Source organism: Ostrinia furnacalis, unplaced genomic scaffold (assembly GCF_004193835.3).
Source record: "Ostrinia furnacalis isolate ACB-3 unplaced genomic scaffold, ASM419383v2 OfSCF7437, whole genome shotgun sequence".
In the NCBI taxonomy this organism is placed as follows: Eukaryota; Metazoa; Arthropoda; class Insecta; order Lepidoptera; family Crambidae; genus Ostrinia; species Ostrinia furnacalis.
The window spans coordinates 381461-400241 of record NW_021137676.1 but is presented as its reverse complement, the minus strand read 5'-3'; the positions used below and the strand labels follow the sequence as shown (position 1 = coordinate 400241).

Genomic DNA, 18781 nt, shown 5'->3' with positions numbered 1-18781 from the left:
ATTATAGCTTGATTCGTAATGAAGAGAAAATACAAGGAATAGTAAATAAATTCTCGATATTTTTATAATTTATCTGAGGATATTCCGAACTACTTTTTAGCGGTGTTATAACACCTGGTAGGAGTAAGTGGGTTAAGTAATAAAGTTATTAAGCTTAAAATTTCAAATTAGTAATTAACTAATAAGATCGTGCTGCTTTGATTTATAAATAGTTAATGAAGCTGCCAAACGCGTAATAACAAAAATAAATTTTTCAAAGAAAAACTTTTAGACCTTATGCAAAGTTCATTAGTGATTGGTAGAGTCAAAAAGGCACTCAATTTAAGCCTATTTCTTTAAAATAGTGCCATTAAGAGCCAAAACACACGATGTGTTAGGGCGCTGCACCGCTCGATGTCCGCCCTTGCACAGGCATTTTTATATAACAGCGGCAATACACGGACCGCTTGAAGCAGTCAGGGTCGACAACTTCAAGCTGTCGACTGCACAGTGAACTGCAGTTCTATGGACGCACATACACGAACCGCTCGAGCAGTTGCAACTGATTCGGGCTCAAGCGGTCCGTGTATTGCCGGCCTAAGACACCGCTCCGGCGGCGTCGCACCGGCTTTGCAACACATCGTGTGCTTTGGCTCTAACAATGTGACGTCATTTTCGTTAGCGTATATCGTTTCAGTAGGCATTTAAACGTTCGTTTGTCGTGTACTACATCCAAAACCGGTTTACAAAGTTGATTGCCTAGACCTACCGTAACATCATTCGAAGTTAATTCACATTTACCTCATTACTGTATCTTCAAGGTGGATTGATATAAATGCCATATTTATAGAACCAGTACCGTTTATCAGATATGACCTGTGTACTTACATTAATTCTCGTAATAGAATTCACTAAAATCAAGTCTTAATCTAATCTCGTTAAAATAAATGTCAGTAAAATCCCTGTGTACACTTCAAACGATAAATAAGCAGTTATGTTTGAACTCTCAGCAGCTAGGAAGAGCAATGGAGAGCAAGGTAGTACTGTTTTTCAAAGCATCATTGAAATTGTTAAAAAATAAAAAAGGTATATCATAATCACCGACATTTATATTGCAATCACCATGGCAAAATCGTTCGCAAATATGTATTCCAACAGAAAATAGAAAAAGAAAACAAAAGGCAATGAATTTCGTGTCAAAAAGTCGCAGGCTTATCATTAATCAAAACACACAGCGTGTCCCGACTGTGATTTTCAGCGGCTGCCCTCAGCTTTAAATAATTTGTCTTACATGCTGCGACTGTTGCTAACCAGTATAATACTGACTATGGAGGCGACTATAGTCCTGAAGGCGAAAATACCTCAAAGTTTCTTAAAATAATAGCTCAAATTCCCAAAGGCATTGCCGTTTCTATTTTAGAGTAACTTTAGTTCATCCCCGTCGACCAGTGGATTTTGGTGAATCCACTCAACACACAAGCATTTATTTAACTTATCAGGAATCGTCCAAAGTTTCTAAAATTATCTCAAAGGTCCAGAAGCACTTCTATTTCGATCCCCATCGACCGATAAACATTGTGGTGAACCCACTCCTGACATATACTAATACTAGCTGTGCCCGAGACTTCTTACGCGTGAAAATAATTTTAATAATATTTCCCATTTTTGCAACATTTTCCTTTACTGCTCCGTTCCTATTGGCTGTAGGGTAATATTATATAGCCTAAATACTTCCTCGATAAATGGGCTATCCGACACGAAATGAATTTTCCAAATCAGACCAGTAGTTACTGAGATTAGCATGTTCAAGCAAACATCCATAAAAACTCTTCAGCTTCATAATAATAATAAGTATAGATTAGCTTATCATGAATCGCCTACCATAGCTGACCAACACTAGTCCCCGCTGGGAATGTTGTGTTGTTAATTAGAAAACTTTGACTTCAGAAAACTAAGGCCAAAGCTCGCCACATTCGTGATTTTAATATTAATTAAGCCAACGACTAAATGGCGTTGATCCGACTACAGCTTTAGACTAGAAAGGCCATGAAAGTTTACGTGTTTACTATTTACATAGTAATAACTCTATAACCTATACCGTGTCTTGTTCTTTAGGAAAAGCTGGTTTGATTTTTTCTATTTGTTAGGAAATTGCTGCCATTGTGAAAAATAACGATTGCCGCTTGGTCTAGCGGTTTTCGAGTCCGAATTTCCATTCCCGACGGAGATAAATGTCATTATGGTAAGCATTTCTACAGGTAGTTGGATACGTTATGTTTATGTATGTTCATTAATATGTATCTATTTATGCGCAATGTATTAGTATCTAATCAGCTCCTTAGTTTGGGGCTAAGTAATTAATGAGATAATTAGAAAAACTAAGGCAGTATTAGCAGGCCTGTTCATCTCCGCGAGTTTACATCGAAAACAAAACACGCACGATTGCCCCCTACAAGTGCCTCTACCATGAGTTTACCTACCGAGCATCTCGCTATCGAGGGCGTAAAAAAATGTATGGCAAATTGTACAGCGCCTCTAGCGGTTAGTAGCTGAACCACAGAAAAACTAAAAACACTACCATGAGTTCATCTCAAATCGTTAGGTAAAAAACCTATCTAATTGAATACGATAGCGACTAAAGTTTTTATTAAGTTTCATACAAATAACTTACCATGAGTTGCAATTTTCAAAGATGTCATCGAAAAATACCTTAGCTGTCACAGTAACGTAACTCACTGGCTTATTGACGTGTGAAAAGCAAAATAAAATTGTGGTTTTAGGTCATTTTAGGTGTTTTCTTTATTAAATTATGTCGGAAAGGAGTTTATTACGATGGAACATGTTATCAGCATGTGGGCAGACCTCCCACTAGGTGGACCGACGATCTGGAGAAGGTCGCGGGAAGAACCTGGATGCGGGCACATTGTGGAGATCCTTGGGGGAGAGAGAGGATGCTGCGTTTCCCAGAGATATGCGAGGGAATTGTGTCGTGCGAAGATGTCTAGCTGTGCTGTGAAAATGTGTGCGGGTTTCCACCAAAGCTGTGCGAGGAAAATGTATCGTACGAGGATGTGTAGTGCTCATTAGTGTTGTACAGCCTGAGCCTTTTCTACCAGAGATGTGCTGACCGAGGCGAGGTAAATGAAGCGATTCTATTGGTTCTTTACAAACACATCCTTCGCTACGCATCCTCGCACATCTCTGGTGGAAACGCAGCCTTACGAGATCATGATAGAAAGCTAATCCGACAATGAATATGTATTTTCATAAGTTGAAATTTACTTTTGTATCTCATTTCTTTTTGTATTTTGTAGACAGCAGTTATGTATCTAGAAAACTGGACCGAAATTGAAAAATTTTACTCGACTTGGCGGTTGCACTACCGTGCCCCCAAATATTTTAGTTTTTCCTTGATTCATACACCAAACACTACTTATATTCCAAATTTGAAGCTTCTAGGTCTGCTAGAAGTGCCTTAGAATTTTGATGATCGGTGAGTCAGTCAGTGAGTCAGTGAGTCAGTGAGTCAGTGAGTGACAAAATTAAGTAACTTTGACCCGTTATAATTCTTAAACTACTGGTTCAAACTGAATGAAATTTTAAATATACCGTGTCTTTACAATGCCTGCATAGCTAATGAAAATTCAGCCTTCTAGTTTTATCCACAACGAAGTTACAGGCGGTCGAAAATGGCCTGAATTGCTTCGAGAAAAGGATGGTACGGCCGTGCCGCTTTTTTGCTCGACTTGGTGGGGGCACTGCCGTGCCCCCAGACAAGTTTTCGATGGCAACTCATGGTAGAGGCAAAGAGTACTATTCGACAAGGCCCAGTGTTGCCAGAAGGTTACTTTTGTAACCTTTTAGGTTACTTTTGAACTGCATTGGTTACTTTTAGGTTACACTAATGAAAAGGTTACTTTTAGGTGATTTTTCAGAAATTGTAGAATTAACTTTTACAGGTTATTCAGTAAAAATATGAATAGTGACAATTTAAAAATTATGTCATAAACTGCATTTAAACATGAATTTGATTTATTATTTGTTAAAGACAATGAGTTTTAGTAAATGTTTTTTTGATAATAAAACGCAAATCCATGAAACGGTTTTATACGACCGGTCACTTTTCGGTCTTCATGGAATGGTCAAAATTTCGAATTACTTTTTATTCAAAAAGGTTACTTTTTTTATATTTCTGGTAATTTCTGACAAGACCCGACTGGCAACACTGACAAGGCCTCACATACGAGCGAACATTGACTCACGCACGCGTATTCTTGTGTATGATGGAAAAAAATAAAAAAATGGTGTACTTAATACTGTGCAGTATTTAACTGCCTAAATAATAATAAAAACACAGAATGTACTTTTTAAGTTACCTGAAGACACTGAGAGGTAAATAAGTAGTTAATATTATTCATGATAATTCATGCTAAATCATGTATTCTATATATCTCCGCCATTTTCTGCAGATTGGCACCTCACGTCACATCATTTTACCGAAGTCAGCCCTATAGCTTCGGCGCAGTACCGATCACTGACGTTTGTCAACAAAACTTCTGACAAACTTGCTTGACTCTTGAGACAAGCTAAATTACACCATATTGTTAATGACATTGAGCATACATTTTTTTAAATACCTTCGCGAAGTAAAACTTCTGTACGTAGTACTTATTATTATTCTGTGGTATTAGTAGCCAGTAATATGAAGCGCTGCGCCGCTCCATCACGAAAATTAAATTCCCGTATGCGTAATTTTCAAAGAACCACTGAACATATTTGAGAGCATTTATGAGGCGACCCCGTGCACCCAGAGATCCAAGCAGATCAAACATTATGTTTGTAGTAAAATAGCAGTGTTTAGTATTCTAAATAACATTTTCTTTTCCAGAACAATCGGTTCGCTGGTGCATCTCTTGAAGTCCTCCCTCGGGTCGGGCATCCTGGCCATGCCGGCTGCCTTCAAGAATGCAGGATTAGCTTTCGGAGCCATCGGGACCATGGTCGTGGGATTCATCTGCACGCACTGTGTTTATATTTTGGTAAGTTCATTTGGCAAGGAACCCGATCGCGTGGCAGGTCACCAATGCGCTGGACCAACCAAGTGAAAGCAGCAGTGGGAGACGGCTTATGTGACTGCACCAGACAGTCTGCCAATAGAGAGAGATGGAGGGAGATCGTGCGGAGAGTTGTATCCGCCTCTACAACCGATGTGAACAACGCCTCAACGTGACCACGACGCTCTGCCAAGAGCTTAACGAATAAGAAGAAGAAGATCATTCGCTTTTATGATAGATCAACGTATTATAGTAGCCTATTTTTGTCCCACGTTTCTTACCCATCACCGTCAGGTTTTAAGTGGTTACCCCTCTCCTAGGTAGGGAGAGCCCTACAGAAACCCCACTAGCTACCCCCGCGGCTGGTACGTATTTAATTTCATGCAATTTCCTGACTATTTTGAAAAGAGTGATTAATGATTACAAAGATTTTAACAAAAAAGTGAGTGGTAGATGTAAAAAGTGGACCCAGCTAGTAAATGGTGGGTTGACATCCCATTTGTATAGTAAGCAATACAAAATGAGACCAAATCATATTTTTTCTTACAAAACATTGTACAAAAGTAGGTGTTTAGGTATAATATAAACATATCTATTCCTGCTATAAAATCGTAGCCTAAAACGGGGCATTGAAATTAAAGGCGTGGCTTCTCTAAGTTTGTAAAGATCACTAGTCAGCCTTGTAGCATATCCTAGAGCAGTCGTTAACAACTTGAGGTCGAAAACCCCAAAAAGAATTTTCAAAATGTTAAAATTCATTTCTGATTGAGCTGATACTGTTTATTGTTAGCGCTGGTTTATAAATGCATTTTTGCGTAAAATAAAAATCAACACAGATTCAGTATTTATTAATGGGAAAGTAACGCTGTATGTTTGGTGTTTGTTTTTAATTAGCCTACACGGTTATAGTGAATTTAGGTACACACACACACACACACACACACACACACTAAATTTTTTTTTGTATTAGATAGATAGATAAATGGTTTATTTGCAAAACACATTGACACACAAGAAGCAAAACGTAAGATTAATAAACACAGGAGTAGCAGGAAAGATATAGTACATTACAAAGAGAAAGAAAGAAAATCCTGCGCGCTAAGGTATAAGTGTGCCGCAGCGATGCAAAAAAGCAGAGAGATCAGTGTAGACACTGCTCTGAAATGAGCAGAACACTGATTTTCAGCTCTTGCTTGAAAAAAAAAGAAGGTAGACGCACGTGAATGGTAGAGAATAAGGTGGTGAAAATGTTGTACTATTGTAAACCTACATAAATATCTTTTCTATTAGTTATAGCACCAACACTTTTGCTAACAGTATCATTTATTTTGTAATTTTACTATGGAAGAGCGGAGCTTCCTAACACAAGCAAAACTGGTTGCTTAATGGGAAGCCCCAAATACATGTAATGAAAAATGTGTAAAGTTACCGAAATTAACTTTATTTATTATTTTTTTAGGTATGGAGTTAAGATAAAATTGTACTTTGTAGAGTCAGTCTTTTTGACAAAATAAAAACTTGGTTCTTACTAATTTACTTTAGTAATTTGTAGTTGTATTAGTTACTAATGAAGTAATTGTGAGTCACTTTCATATTATGTTACGGCAGTTGCATAGCGATTTCCCTGAGGATATTAGAGTAATTACACCAAGGCCGAAACCATTTTATCAAAAATATAATGTAAGATAATTCCATCATAAGAAAGCGATCTAAGGTTAAACCAATATCAATTCAATTAACAACACATTCATATTTCCTTGAATTGACAGAATGTATTCATTACCTATCCGGGGTTTTCCTTGGCTTTGTTTACACTGCTTAGTTACCTACCTACTTAGTAAAATATTATTAGGAAACTCAAAATTGTTTAAATAATTATCAAAACCGGTGTTCATTCAGATGATTATTTGTTTAATGTAATTTGAGATGAATCATAAATAAAATAGGCATTTGTGTTACCTGTATTGTAATGTTTAATGTACAACCGCAAATCAAGGTAACCAAATAAAAAGTCCCAGCTAGGATGAGCCCTGGATTAAAATGACACTTCCATATTAAATGACAATTTAAGACAAACAGTTCGGGCATAAGACAAACAGTTCAGGTATGATGTTTTGATAAAGCTACATTCTTCTTTTACCCTATAAGTAGGTACCTACAACTAAGGTCGCCAACCATTAAGCTCACATTATTTTAAAGATAATCGTAATTGAATTCTGTATTCATTTCGGCTTGTAAGCTTCGGTAACCATAGTAACCCCCTCACGATACTTCGCGGTCTTTTGGGGAAGCCTTTGATTAAAGATGGCAAATTCTTTTCAAGATTACATTTTTTTTGTATTCAAACGATACATAATAAGGAGTTCAAAAATCCAATGAGCACCTTTCTTTGCAGATAACAAGGGTTAATGAAAATGAAACATCATAAAATGATACCATAATGTCACTATTTTTTTATTACTATTACTACCGAAAATTAATCGGTACCTATTTTGTATAAGTGTTTATAGCTTAATCTCTCTATTAACTATTTCAGAACGTACAAATAATAGAATGCCGCCTACTACGACATATTTTTACAATTAGCCTCTCACGGCTATCAGCAAGGTCCATCCGAAAAAAAATTTACAATAAACCATATTCCCCGTTGACAATCCCCGTCAACCTCGCATCAATGTCTTTTTCAGTTTGCTCGTAAAAAATTACGAGAAACTATCCTACTCTCTCAAAACTTAATAAAAGTAACCTAATAGTAACAACATCCAATTACTGATTACAAACATTGATTCTGGTAGCAAAATACCAGTTAAAAAAAAATCCCCGTCAACGGGGATTACTCAATACTCAATATGTTTATTGCTTCCATAATACATAGTAGGTTAGTGAACTTTTTGTTCACTATTCCCTGTTAACGCCAAATTGGAAATTATAATGGGGAATAATGAACTAAAAAGTTCATTAATCCCCATTACGTTCAAAATAAAATTCAAATATAACGGAGATTAATTAACTTTTTAGTTCATTATAAGCATAAATTGGCGTTAACGGGGAATAGTGGAATAAGCCAAAACCTATATAAAATATATTGTTGATAGTGACTTTACCAGAATTAAACAGCGCCCGGTTTCGCCAGACCTTCAGTCTTTATTTCATCCGTAATATAAGTCCACTGAAGTTTCTCTACAACTTTAATTTTTAGCGTAAAACAAACTAACCACCTTATCCATCGGGTTATTTATAATAATATTATATTAAGTATGAAATAAACCTAAACATAATAAAGTATTTACATGTCCGATGCCACGGACGAGGGTTTATGATGAAAAGGAACATTTAATATGCAAGGTGGAATTTAGTAATTCCACATAGAGGGAAGTACTCTTAATACTGTAGATAGAAAATTTTACTCAAAGAAAACATGCCTTTAATTTTTAAAAGAAGGAGAACTGCAATCAAACATTTCCAAATGTTTTTCGAAAATTCACCACTAATACCATACAATTTTCTGTAAAGACTTACAATAATTTAAGATTTCATGGTTTTTCTTTAATTTGATTTATTAAGTTTGTTAGTGAGATTGCATCCTTATCAATCCCTAAAAATCGATACAATAAAAATACAGGGTGTATTTTTTATAATTTTTTTAATGCAGTTCTATTTCTTATTTAGATAAACAGAGCTTTTACCTATAAACATGGTGTTATTTTAGGTAAAGACGTCGCAAGAAGTATGCGTGGATGCCAAGAAGCCGTCGATGGGTTTCGCGGAGACCTGCGGAGCTGCTTTCGAGTTCGGCCCGAAGAGGCTCAGGCCGTGGGCTAACTTCGCCAGGTAAAGCACTTTTGTTTTAAGCCTGTATTCTGAATCTCAAGTGCAGTCACGGGATGAAAAGGTTCGTCAGTTTTCAAATTGATTCCTTCAACGAATCGCGAGCACATATTACCTTTTGAAACTATGTTACAGAATAATCTCGAGTTAGAGAAAATAATCTTTAACTGTTCGTCAGTAAAGTTCAAAATTATTCAGATCAAAGTTGTTTGACGATTTATCTTGTCAAGAAGATTATTATGATTGATAAACTAAAACCTTCTTGTTGGTTCAACCTGCCATTATTATTTCTTTTAAATAATAAAAAAAAATAAAACCGACTCCAAAAAACCTACACTAATAAATTTTTTAAAAAATAAAACCGACTTCAAATGCGTGAACACAAAAAAAAACTAAAAATTAAAAACATTGCGTATAGAAAAGTTCATCCCCAATTTTCCACCCTTGGGGGTGAAATATTTTCTTCAAATTCGTATGAAACCACCCTTTTGATAATACCTATTCAACAAAAAAATAATCGTTCAAATTGATTTATAATCGGCGGAGATATTGCGTATAAAAAAGTTCATCCCCAATTTTCCACCCTTGGGGGTTGTTTTTTTTATTATTAAATTTAAATGGTGCCAAGATTATGAAACATGTAAAGTTTGCCTGCACCGACTCCAAAAGTATCAATCATGGTATACCTACATAAATATTAATTCGTCCTAATAAATAAGTAGGAAATTAGTAATTATTTTTCTACTTTTTAGTGTAGGTTTTTTGGAGTCGGTTTTATTTTTTTTTATAAAATTTTACTTATTTCTTGCTTTTTAGTTAACTAATTATTACCTTGATGTTACCACTGAAGGTAGGCAGTACATTGACACCATAATTCTTCATGTCTAGTGTAAATAATATTCCATACAAAATACAAGTTACCATATAGGAAACCTAAAAGACCTCAAACCGTCAGCCCACTTTAAAAACATGAAAGAATACAACTGTTGGTCTATTTGTACTTTTAATATTTAAAGAATTATCCTCCAACTCCTAAGCATTAAGGAGTTGTACCTACCATGACCAATTCATCATAATGAGATGATGAATATCTGATGTAAATACTTGAATAACATTAGAAACTATACTTATCTATAAAATTAAAAGAATTATCCTCCAACTCCTAAGCATTAAGGAGTTTTACCTTCTATCATCAGCTCATCAATATGAGATGATGATTTCCAGGAGCAAATACTTGAATAACTTAAGAAAAAGTTTGAAAAACGATATACGTGCCTATAAAATTTGAGGGTTGCCTTCGATTTCCCTAGGATCCCATCATCAGATCCTGACTTGGTGACAATGGGACCACCTCAGAATTGTACCCTATCGAACAAAAAAAGAATTTTGAAAATCGGTCCACAATTGACGGAGTAATCGGTGAACATACATAGAAAAAAAAATACATACAGTCGAACATATAACCTCCTCATTTTTTGAAGTCGGTTAAAAAAAACTATTGTCAATTGGTCAATGTCATCAGTGCAATGCAATGATGACATTGAAGGGATAGAAAAATAAACAAGCAAAACCTTATTCGTTAGTAAACGTCATATTTATTTAAATGTTAGCAGCACTGTTTCTTGCACTGTTATGTTGGCAGGTTTGACTCTTACAGTACCTAGTGCAAGCGAAAACCGACACTAAGGTGACGAACCTTTTCATTCCGCGACTGTACCTATGAGCTAAAGTTAGAACGTTGTTACATAATTCGTTTGTTTCATCGTTGGATAAAGGCCTACCCCAAGAATTTCCATAACGCCTCTTACTGCGCTGCCCGCGACATTTACCAGATCGGTCCACCTATTGGTCTGGCAGATCGTCTTCCAGCTTTTTAATCATGAATATTAGCGTAACCTCAGCGGTAATCAGAGTCGTCGCATCTTCGTGTCTTCGGTCGCGAATAGTCGTGCGCTTGTTTCTTTACAGTCCCGCAAATCCCGCGGGATCCCGCACCCGTATCTAATCCCGCAGCACGTGGGACTAAAAAATGATGCGGGTTCCCGGAATACCGAGATCTCGGTCTGCCCACGGTACGTCTTCCTGCCCTGGGTCACCGCTTGAGAACTTTTCTGCATCATAAATGTTCCATATAGAACTATTTTTTTTAACCAATACGAGGAATATTGGTCTACATCACTTTTGATGAAAAGAAAACTTAAGAAAGCAACCTCAGGAATGAAAAGTTAATTCAGAAAATTTAACCCCCAAATAAAATATCGCATTAAAAGGGGAGTTGTTCCCTTATGAAATAAAGTAAACTTTGGATGTTCTGTGTGTATACTTGCAAAATTGATTAACTTTTTGTTCGCTAAACAAGATTTTACTGTTTAATTTTGTACCATCGCTGTTCAAAGTAACTTTCAGTTTAAAATTAGAGAAGTTCTTACTCAAATTATGATCTGTGGTACCTACTTATTTTAAACGTATAACACCATGCTTTAGACAAAATTTTCATATTATCATAATCGTTTCGCTACTAAGTTCAGGAAAAAACAAGACATTAAGCGACGTGATATTATATTCTCACGGAATAGGGGTCATCCATAAAGTACGTCACACGTAAAGAGGGGGGGAGGGGGTTGACAAAATGTGACATGGTGTGACAAGGGGTGGGAGGGGTCCTAAGTTTCGTGACATCACATTTCAATTGTTTTAAATATTTTATATAATGTTGATTTCATAAAAAAAATGTACTTAATTTAAATGGAAATAAAACTAATTTCGGAACTGCTGTTAATTTAATAATTTTTCGATGTGAAATTGCAAAACATGTTACGTCACACTAGGGAGGGGGGGGTCTCAGAAATGTGACCACCTGTGACAAGGACGGAGGGGGGGTCAAAAAATCATGAAATTCGTGTGACGTACTTTATGGATGGCCCCATATTAGATAAATCAAATCGTAATCATTATTATTGTTAACCAGCTGTTTTTCATCGTTCACCTTTTTTCACAGAACGTTCACAGACTACGCCTTAACGTGCACGTATCTGGCGGCACTGTGCGTCTACATCGTGTTCATAGCTGAAAACTTTAAAGAGGTAAATAATACTTTTACGTTATGCGCAATTTAAGATAATGAAACTTTATGTAATTCCAAACTTTCAGGAAAATAGTAAATTAAAAAGTAAATGATCTGAAATACATTTAGGGACAGCGATATTACTCAAGGATAGTAAAAATGTCCACATCAAGTCTTTAGTGAATTTTGTTAAAGAAGATACACCGTAATATCGCTTTTATGTAACTTAGAAAGGTATTGTAAGGGCTTTATTTAATGGAACACATATTTTTACCTAAAAGGAAGTATTAAAAACATGTTTATGTAAATGTGACTGTTATGAATGAAGTAAAAGCTTTGTTATTATTATTATGACGTTAAACATGAGTTTTCACTTGAAAAAAACGCAAAATCAGGAATCTAATTCTCACTTAAAGTAGTCGATCATTTCAAGTGAGAAAATATGTTCTGCTGATAAATATTGAAAGAAAAGCTAATAGGTATCTTACATGTAAGGATCTAAGGAATTTTCAGTGTAAGGTGTCAAAAGATAAAAATCTACATTTATTTTTAAGCAGCTTCATTTTTGAATATTTCATATTCTCTATCAGCACGTCTATTCCATAGGTATTCTAATTTTATTGGATTTATTTGCAGCACTTTAGGGTCAACATTTATATTACTTGCACTGAATATAAATCAGTGAAGAGCAATATTCTTTTACCAATGTGTGTACTTCGCACACTGACCTTAATTCAAGTGAATCTAAATGTATCTAGGCTACGTTTTATTAAGTAATAATTTTATTCTTATTCTTATTTAAAACTGGTAAAATTGTCGAATGGTAGTGTTTAGGAATAAAAACTTTGACCTTTAACATTTTCTTGTCTTTTTTGTAAAAAGACAAAAGCTTTTGCAAAAAATCATCTGACTTGGCCAGCACTGAAATGTTATTCTAATCTCCACAGGTACTGGACGAGTACATGCCAAACTACAAGCTATCCGTGGAAACATACTGCGCGCTCACCCTAGTGCCTCTCGTGCTCATCTGCCAGATTAGGAACCTCAAGTGGCTGGTGCCTTTCTCGGCCATCGCCAACGTTCTGCTGGTCATATGCTTCTCCATCACCATGTACTACATCTTCAGCGATCTCCCCAACCCTAAGGACAGGGAGATGGTGGCCAGTGTTACGCAATGGCCGTTGTTCATCAGGTAATTTGTCTTGTGATTGTTGCAGCATTATTTTCTAAAAAGACGTAAAGTCTTTTCTAAAAAGACGTAAAGTCTTTTTAGAAAATAATGTAACAGAAAATATGAATATTATTCATGAACTAAAACGGTTTAAAAATTCTACTTACATGATTATAAGGAGGATGATAATATAGAAAGGACTATAATCCCGCTGCTTGTTATTTACTGCATCCATTGCTATAATAGAAATACACTGGTCTTAAACTCAGCCTTAAATGTCGCTTTAAGACCCGTGTTTTTTTATTTTAGTTTGAAATGGAACGCGAAAGTTAAAATCATTCATTGCTGTTTGAAACTTTCATAATATCTTACTAACTTAACAAAAATTAACTTTCCAACATTCAATCTTTCCTTAATATCAGGCAATAAAATCGTAATCATTTTCCCTAACAGCACAGTAATCTTCGCCATGGAAGGCATCGGCGTGGTGATGCCTGTTGAGAACGAGATGGCCAAGCCCCAGCAGTTCCTTGGCTGTCCCGGCGTGTTGAACGTGGCCATGACCATAGTCATCTCGCTGTATGGCATTGTCGGGTTCTTCGGATACTTCAAGTATGGCGACGAGGTCCGAGGCAGCGTCACGCTGAACCTCCCACAAGATGAAGTGTGAGTTGATTTTATTCCTTTTATCTCGTTTGGCTTTAGGTACTTTCTTTCTTTCTTTCTATGATAGTTTTTGTGGGACTGAGAATGTAGTAAAAACGTCTCAAAAAAAGTAGGATAATGTAACATTTAATTTTGATTGTGTGCCGTATTTTGCTGCATTGCTGCTTTTCACGAAATTATAAAAAGTATGGGTTTATGCATTCTTGAAAAAGTAGCAATGATATTTTTTACGTATTTTAATATTATTAAAATGCTCTTTTGGCATTTGGTGTGAAACATGAAAAACTAATAACCAATTTAAAATTATTATATTTCAGACTCGCCCAAAGTGCCAAGATCCTCATGGCTCTCGCGATCCTGTTCACATACAGCCTCCAGTTCTACGTGCCCATGGAGATGATCTGGCGTCAGCTCCACACCAAGATCGCTGTGAGATACCACAACATTACCCAGATCTCTATCAGGACCGCTGCTGTGGTTGGATCAGGTAAAAATACTTACAGCTTTTCAACAAAGTGAATCTTACTTCAAAAAACTTTACATGCGTATCTTTCCATGGTGATGTAGTAAAACCAAAAGTAATTCTTGCATTTAAGTAAAGGGTACAACACATTAAGCAAGACACTGTGGCACCTTAGGCAGTTTGTAATACCTGAAATTTTGCCACATAGAAGTAATGATGGCTCTCATCATGTCTAATCCAATGTCAATGTGTTTTTTATTCTAGTCGCTCTGGCAGCAGCGTTCCCCGACCTGGAGTTATTCATCAGCCTGTGTGGAGCCATCTTCCTCTCAACCCTGGGACTCCTGACCCCCGCTATCGTGGACACCGTCCACAACTGGGAACGCGGTCTTGGTTTCTTGTACTGGAAGTTATGGAAGAACATCCTGATCGGATTCATCTCTCTGATCGCTCTCTTCGCTGGATCCTACGTATCGATCAGGAGTATGGTTGAAAAATTCGGTCACTCAGAAAAAATTGTGCCAACGGAAATACTGCCAGCAATTTCTGTTTTCAATGACACAAGTGTGTGAGTTGCTTTCCATGACAGTTGGTTCTGAAGTATTATTTTGACTATCGATAGAGATTGTCGTTGACTTATTACATTCCACTAATATAGAAGGCCTCGCTAAAAGCTCTACGTTGTCCAGTGCTATAGAATACAACACCTTTTTTAATTGCCTAAAATATTGTGCTATTATTGTGCGACATATATCTTCGACAATGGACATCTGAAGGTAGGTATAAATTGAATAAAATAGTAATTATATTTTTTATAGTACATGCCTTTGTGTTGAATAGGGCTGGAATCATCTCTAGATGAGTTTGACACTCAGGTTAACAACAGACCTTTTTTAAATAAGTATAACTCACCCTTACTTTTTATGACAAAATAAGACATTTTTATAAAAACTATTTTTTAAGTGCATGTTCTGTGTTACTTAGACATAAAATAGACTCCAGGTTGTGAATAAACCAAGTTTCCGGTTGTATATTTGACTGACTCAAATCGTTTTCAAATATAAAAAGAAAGGAATACTTATTCTGTGAATTGATAAATATGTACTGTCATCAAAATTGTATACAATTATTAGTTAGTATAAGTAATAACTAAATTGGAACTTTGTATTGGCTCAAGTTTAAAAAACTCAATACAAATTCCAAATTTTAATCCTCGCTTATTTAGTTCCATATTAAAGATTTTATGTATTATGACATTTTTAGTCTATAAGACAAATTAGTTAAGCTGGAGTATATTTAAGTTAAGTTAGTTTTAAGTGTAACCTGAACTTTTTACGACGAACAAGTAGTTTTAGGACTTTTATTCTGCATCGAGTCAAAATCAATCCATTCTAATCTTCAATTGTTTGTAACGGTGCATGTAACGATAACTAGGTCTCGACATTATTTTTCAGTTTGTTTTGTTGTAACATATTTTATTTGTTTATTGTTCAACTCTAATATTCACATATTTTCAGTACAATTGAAAATAGTTACCAAACCACATTTTACATTTTCATTGATTTTAAACTATAATATCATAGTGGGGCGAACTTGAGTGTAATCTCTGTAAAATTTATATGACCCTAAAGGACCCACGCCTATCTGAAAAATTTTACTTTACGTTAAAGTTTGACACATTGACAGTTTTTGTATTTGAAATATATTTGAATCGACATTCTCGCAAAACATTAATTTCAAAGTTATTTGATGATTGAAAAGACGGGCCGTCACATAATAAGTGGGTTTGTAACATTAAAATTGTTAAAAACATAAAAGTATACGGCATCCAATTAGATTTTTTTATTTTGTAATATTGATTAATTTATAAAAAATATTGTGATTCCACGAAAATAAAGTTTACCTTTGAACTTTTTATTAGTGCCGTCTTTGTGAGATCTTTTATTGTTATTCCCATTAAAAAATATGGATTTATTAAATTTCAATCTGAATAAAATTTTATAACAACTTTGTATTGAAATGTGATATAATAATGAATTTGTGATCCGTCCAAATAATGCCATTTCAAAATATTTGAGACGTTATCAAGTACAATAATGTTTTTATAATAATAAAATCCTGTTGAAAAGTAATAAAAACGAAATGTGATACTTAGTTTTTTTAGTATTTAGATTGTAACGCTTTAGTAACTATAATAAAAATATGATGAAGCAACTTTTTGTTTAATTTAATTGACCGAATATTAAAATATTCCTAATACCTTATCGCAGCGCCACCTACTGGGTACATTATGAATCCAAGCTTGCCAAGGATCTGAAAATGTATGAAAATCGCACTTAAGCACGAACTCGTGCTATACACGTGTTTCACAGAGTGATTTCACGGAACTCCGTGATATACACGTGGAATTTGGGATCCATGTTTATAAGCTCAGAAGATATGGCTCTGGAAAGTAATCTCTGGATCTTAATGCTTTGAGTAATATAACATACTTCTGCTGCCTCGCCGCGTTTTCTCGGCTTGAAAAGTTGAAATTACTTGGCACGATTCTACGTACTCCGCAACTGATAGTCCCTTTAACCCTTTGTGGTAAGCTAAATATTTACGCTTATGTTACGAGTGGGTTCACAACAATAGTCCAGCGCGGCGGGTTTCAAACCGACGTTCCTCAAACTCGAGTCTCTCAGTCCGATGCCGTAATTGGGTATTGTCGCATCTGATCTTTAATACATTTATTAGTTAACCATTGAGTATAACGTCAAACATTATTAGCATTATAATCTCATCAACCTTTGTCGGGTAAATACTGTTTTGTTTTAACATTTTGAGCGGCGCCTAATCTAGGTAGGTCGATTAAAATGGATGAATTCACCAACTGGGCGGAACAAAGCGAAACTAATGAGCGACCCTTGTTCAGTTTGTTTACAATAACTGTTTACATTATGTAAAGGGAAAATTATACAGCGGCGAGATTAAGGAAGCTGTATGAATGAATGAATCAATCAAGGGTTAATAATGTCGATTGTAAATATAAATAGTTTATGTAACTAATAATAGTAATTTAAATTCAAGTTGTTTGTTAAAGAGGTATTATATTACGTCACGTAGGGTTGACAAAACTGTCGTCAAATCAAATCGTCAAAACAAAGATGTCGTCTGCGGTGTTTCCGGACGGATGCGACCTGCAAGCTTTCAAGAGGAGAGCGTATCTTCACCTTAAAGGCCGGCAACGCACCTGTAACGCCCCTGGGTCTGCGGGTGTCTATGGGCGACGGTAATCACTTACCATCAGGTGATCCGTCTGCTCGTTTGCCTCCTGTCACATTAAAAAAAAACTGATATAAGGTATGAATTACCTGAGAGTTTGACATCACTCATGTAATTTACACCGCGATCGTGAGGTAGGTACCTAATCCTGCTTGGATTTAATATCTTATGCATCAAAATCAGAAACGCTAAAGAGCTGGAAAAAGGGTACCTAAGTATGCACCGTTACGTCTCTACATATTATGTTAATATAGCGCTAACCATTTTTATCGTGAAATCTTTCTATTAAATCTGGTTAGATATTTAACGTTGAATACAGACGAGTCGCTAACAATTAAACCCCTTAATATATCACATTTCCCAAATAAACCTTCCATCTAAAACCAACCCACGCATTCAATTCAGAGTTTCTTAACAAATCTTACAAAAACTTATTTAATTTATTGCTTGACAAAGGCGCGCATGAATGGGGCAAATTTAATTTGCGAAAAAAAGCCTACACAATATTCAGATGATATTTCGAAGTATTTTTGTTGCTAAGAGACATTTTATTGAACAGCCAGTCCCAAGCCGAATTCTGGGTAGTTTGATTGTGTGAGGAAACGCGAACACTTCATATTCGCGGATGGAGGGTAATAATATAATCAATGAAGCCAAAAATATCTCGAGCGTAAAAGCGAAAATGGCTGAGAACTTATTGGTTATTGGTACCAATCATCGGAAAATTTTGCTATAATATACGTAATGAGAATAGAAATGGATCAGCATGTGTTTTGTAATTACAATAAATATTATCTGATCTATAATCGAGATATCCAGATGAAAATCTAGATCTTAACTCGGTCGGAAAAGCTTAATGCTTTGTCGAAGTCATTACTTCGTTTCTTAATCATATAGAACTCTCGGTTCTCAACGTCGCTCGTCCCGCACACGAATTGTAAAACTGAACATTGAAATCCTTGGGGGAGGTCTTTGTTCAGCATTAGACGTACTTTAGCTGCAATGATGATTACGATTGCTATTTGTGCTGTTCCATAAAAAATTTAGTTTTATGAAAATAAGAATTGTGGAAATGGAAATCCTTGGGGGAGGCCTTTCTTTGTCCAGCAGTGGACGTCATTTGGCTGAAACGAACAAACGAAGAATTACTATACTTATGTCGATCAGCATGAGACCTCATCAAGCCTATGATTGAGAAACAAGTTCAATTTGGGATTTAGTTGAAATCAGTCGCTGTTTGGTTAGCTATTGGTAGGTACATACCTACTGCGTATTTAGCTAAATTTTAT

At 35.7% G+C, this 18781-nt stretch overlaps 1 protein-coding gene across 1 annotated transcript in view; it reads left to right on the top strand.

The window, feature by feature from the left end:
• The window catches only part of LOC114364476 (proton-coupled amino acid transporter-like protein pathetic), a 55561-nt gene extending 39208 nt beyond the window's left edge, over positions 1 to 16353 (top strand). The window contains exons 4-10 of the mRNA XM_028320647.1: positions 4868 to 5018; positions 8743 to 8864; positions 11860 to 11944; positions 12873 to 13117; positions 13550 to 13762; positions 14080 to 14249; positions 14490 to 16353. Coding sequence (XP_028176448.1) covers positions 4868 to 5018; positions 8743 to 8864; positions 11860 to 11944; positions 12873 to 13117; positions 13550 to 13762; positions 14080 to 14249; positions 14490 to 14797 — 1294 coding nt within the window. The 3' untranslated portion in view covers positions 14798 to 16353. The remainder of the gene's footprint in view (positions 1 to 4867; positions 5019 to 8742; positions 8865 to 11859; positions 11945 to 12872; positions 13118 to 13549; positions 13763 to 14079; positions 14250 to 14489) is intronic.
• The last annotated feature ends 2428 nt before the right edge of the window (positions 16354 to 18781 follow it).